The sequence below is a fragment of the Bidens hawaiensis genome, unplaced genomic scaffold (genome assembly GCF_021521415.1).
Source record: "Bidens hawaiensis isolate Kalapana, Puna unplaced genomic scaffold, B.hawaiensis_p1.1 tig00010343_1, whole genome shotgun sequence".
Classification (NCBI taxonomy): Eukaryota; Viridiplantae; Streptophyta; class Magnoliopsida; order Asterales; family Asteraceae; genus Bidens; species Bidens hawaiensis.
This window is the reverse complement of record NW_027491783.1, coordinates 151582-155682: the sequence shown is the minus strand read 5'-3', so window position 1 is coordinate 155682 and position 4101 is coordinate 151582. Positions and strand designations below refer to the sequence as shown.

General features: G+C 38.2%; 1 protein-coding gene across 1 annotated transcript; it reads left to right on the top strand.

The window, feature by feature from the left end:
• Positions 1-524: 524 nt before the first annotated feature.
• On the top strand, positions 525-3246 carry LOC143534781 (UDP-glycosyltransferase 75C1-like). Its single transcript, XM_077029190.1, has 3 exons — positions 525-1082; positions 1786-2208; positions 2899-3246. The coding sequence occupies exons 1-3, from the start codon at positions 525-527 to the stop codon at positions 3244-3246; spliced, it is 1329 nt and encodes a 442-aa protein (XP_076885305.1).
• The last annotated feature ends 855 nt before the right edge of the window (positions 3247-4101 follow it).

The following is a 4101-nucleotide window of genomic DNA, read 5'->3' as shown; positions in this document are numbered from 1 at the left end:
TCACCCCCATGATGAAGCCCAAGCTGCGGCATTAGCACATTGAAAATTGTCACCACCACACGGGTCCCTACTAGTTTCCATAAATGAGCCCGAATCAAGCACGCTTTATTCATTTATACATGGTTGCATTTTAAGATAAAAACCAAATGTAAGAGTATTCTCAACCGATCCCTTATCCTCATCTCTATAATTACACTATAAAACACTATATTTTTTCTTCTGTTTAATTAATTAATATATATTTTTTACTTTAATCATTACAATTTTCTCTCTCCACCCTATAATTTACAAAAAAATCACCATTTTTCCCTAAATTTACAAAAAATCACAACATTTTCTCTCTCAATCCTATAATTTACACTCACAATCACTCAAAACCCTCCTATAATTTACAAACTACCCCTCACAAAATTTTGAGGAACCATGAGAATGCTCTAGGCTTCCTATTTGCCTATAAATGTTTTGCATGCTCGCATTTCATTTGTCACAAACCAACCATAAACCCACTACACTCCGTCGCAAAAATGACCGGTCATCAAAAAATCCTTATCGTCACCTTTGCCGGGCAAGGCCTCATCAGCCCATCCCTCCGCTTCGCAAGCCGCCTTCTCAAAGCAGGCGTCACCTCCGTCACCTTCTCCACCAGCTTCTCCGTCATAAAATGCATCGACAAACACACCGTGCCACACGGTCTAACCTTCGCCCCATTCTCTGACGGCCTTGATGACCACTCCATCGGTAAAACCCCACCCACCACCCTACAACAACACATCTCAGACTTTGCCACACGCGGGGCTCCTGCTGTGGCTCAAATCATCACCTCAGCGGCAGCAGAAGGCGAGCCGTTTGATCACGTGGTCTACACCACGATCATACCGTGGGTGGCACGTGTGGCGAGTGCTCATAATGTTGAATCCACTCTCTTGTGGTGCCAACCGGCTGCTGTGTTGGATATTTACTATCACTATTTCAATGGGTTTCAAGAGTTGATATCTGCTAACAAACACAACCCACTGTTTCCGATCAACTTGCCGGGGCTGCCACCACTAACTCTGGCTGATCTGCCCTCGTTTTTCTTCCCGGCAAGATTTTCTTAATTGTTTTTAGGCATGCAAACGAGCCGAGCCAAGCTCGTTTAACTTACATAGATCCAGGCTCGAGCTCGACTTGTTTACTATTTATTAATCAACTTTTAGATACTTATAATCTGTTTATATATTTTTTCAATTATAATTATACATATAATATTATTTATTTATTTTCTCATAACATTATATATATTAGTTAATAATAATAAAATTATTATTATTATTATTATTATTATTATTATTATTATGTATATATATATGTGTGTGTGTAATGACAATTATATAAATGATATGCACATTTCAGATGCTCGAGCTCAATCAATAAGTGAAGCTTTGCTCGTTTATTAAAAAGCTAATTTTTAGGCTCAGGCTCGGGCTTTAAGCTCGATTTGATCGGGTTTTTTCAAGAGCGGATCTCAATTAGCTCAGAAGCATGTGTTAATTTGGAAGGATTTTTTAGTACTTTTATTCACCATTTGGCGTTTAAATACAAACCGCGTTTCAGATTTTATGTTGTTTAATTTAAAATTTTTCCATTTTGGTGTTTCCAGGTTCAGGCGGAACCCCTCCGGCCCTCCGGAACACCAAAAGTGAAAAACCTTAAAAAAGAAGACAAAAATGAAATGAACAATAAAAGTGAAAAACATTTTATTTTTCTTAGCATCTCACTTTTGGCTTATTATTTTCCCTGTTGCAGTCAAGTCCCAAGGAACACGAGTTTCTTGTACCAATTTATAAAGAGCATGCTGACGTACTCAAAACTGGCACAAGAGTTCTTGTCAACACCACTGAGGAACTAGAAGCTGAGAGCATCAAAGCAAACAAAAACTTTAAGTACCTTCCTATTGGGCCCTTAAACGAAAAAGACTCGTACGTTCAACCAGACAATGGTAATGGTTATGCCAATTGGTTAAACACACAGCCGAAACGGTCTGTTGTGTATGTTTCGTTTGGAAGTGTGTCTCGTTTATCGAGTGATCAAGCGGAGGCGATAGTGGCTGGGTTGCTGGAAAGCGGTCGACCGTTTCTGTGGGTGATAAGGAACGGTGATGAAGCAGCACAACTGAGCAAGATTAGTGAATTGAAGAAACAAGGGTTGATTGTCACTTGGTGCTGTCAGGTAAAAATAATAGGGGTGCAAATGAGCCGAGCTGCTCGAGATTGGCTCGTTAAAAAACTCGATTGAGCCGAGCTGAATCGAGCCCGAGCCTAAAAATAAGCTCGTTTAATAAACGGGCCCAAGGCTGAGCTTCACTTATCGAGCTCGAGCCGGCTCGCAAGCCTAAGCGAGCCTGCCATTTATATAATTTTTTTAAATATATATTTAATAATTATTAATTAATATATATATAATGTTATGAAAAAATAAATAAAAATGACTAAATAATATATTATTTTATACATAAATTTATAATAAAAAAAATATATAAAATTAATTATAATTATATAAAAAATAAATGATCAATAGTAAATGAGCCGAGCCCGAGTCAAGCTCAAGCTTCAAAATCCACGCACGAGCCGAGCTCGAGCTTTGAAAATAGAGCCCGAAACGAGCCGAGCTCGAGCTCGAGCTCTGTGTAAGTTAAATGAGCCGGGCTCAAGCTTGGTCGAGCTTGAGCTCGGCTCAGCTCGTTTGCACCCCTAAAATTAATAGGGCGTGAAACCGAAACGAAGTCTTAGTTTTGCATGCTATTTTCAAACTTGACAAAACATAATCAAACCGAACTAGCTAGCTAGTAAAAACTTGTAGTTTTGCATGGATTAAATCATTTTCTTTATAAGAAATTAATAAACGGCGATCGAGTTTCAGGTGGAGGTATTGAGCCACGAAGCAATTGGGTGTTTCTTGATGCATTGTGGTTGGAACTCGACTATGGAGGCGTTGGCGGCTGGTGTTCCGATTGTGGCTTATCCGCAGTGGACGGATCAGACGACGAACGCAAAGATGATTGAAGGTGTGTGGAAGACAGGAGTTAGGGCTAAGAGGGAGGGTGATGGGGTGGTGGAAGGGAAGGAGATTATGAGGTGCGTAACAATGGTGATGGGAGATGAAGAGATACGTAGAAATGCATCAAAATGGAAGAAGTTGGCGAGTGAAGCTGTCGGCAATGGTGGATCATCCACCATCAACCTCCAAGCTTTCTTGGTTGATGCTTGAAGCTAGGCGTTGTGTGTTTCATGAATAATGTGGCATATGGTTTGCTGTTTAGGTATGTGGATTTGAATAAGGCATCTAATGAGAATGGATTGATACCATTTTCATGGATGGTGTTTGGTAATTTGTTGCTGGATGTATGTGTTTCGTGTGGTTTGTTACTTACTTGATCATGTTGTATTGTTTGTTGCTAAATCCAGTATTTATTTGATTAGGTTTCTTGTGGTTTAATTAGCATGCTTAACTACATGTGGTGTTATCATTTTCAGCGATGGTGCTTGTTTGTTTCTTGATCTGTGTGTTTAATTAAGGTCTCGTGTCGTTTGTTACTTGATGTTAATGCAAATGACGTCGTATCCGGACTAACAACTTGACTAACATACCCGTCCACATTTAACTAGCAACCAGTGAGCAGACCTGGTCCAAGGGAGGGCGACGAACTTAGGCCCATTTTTCAGAGAGACTCATAATCATTAAAAAATAAAATTTATATTTTATATATAATGTTGTTTTAGCACGAAAACCTACAAAATGAGCCTTTGGTTGAATGGAAAGGATCCTAAACTGTGCAAACAAAGGTTATTGGTTCAATTTCTACAATTAGGTAACGTTTGTTATGCATGAATGAAAACCCACTTGAGTTGTGAAAACCCTATGTAACATTTTTTCTACACATGTAATATATGCTGTAACATTTAATACAAAACATTGAAAACTAAAAAAAAAAATGTTTTGCTATTTTTTAACATTTTTTACTAATTTTTATATATGTTTTCAGGAGAGAGAAAAAATTATATTTATATTTACATTTTTTATTAACTTTAATTGTGTACCACAAGTTTCAAACTTTAATTAAAA

Excerpts from the sequence above, each read along its gene's own strand:
- LOC143534781 (XM_077029190.1), top strand. The coding sequence starts at position 525 with ATGACCGGTCATCAAAAAATCCTTATCGTCACCTTTGCCGGGCAAGGC. Across the intron at positions 1,083-1,785 it reads TGCCCTCGTTTTTCTTCCCG|TCAAGTCCCAAGGAACACGA; the intron begins GCAAGATTTTCT and ends TCCCTGTTGCAG. Across the intron at positions 2,209-2,898 it reads TTGTCACTTGGTGCTGTCAG|GTGGAGGTATTGAGCCACGA; the intron begins GTAAAAATAATA and ends ATCGAGTTTCAG.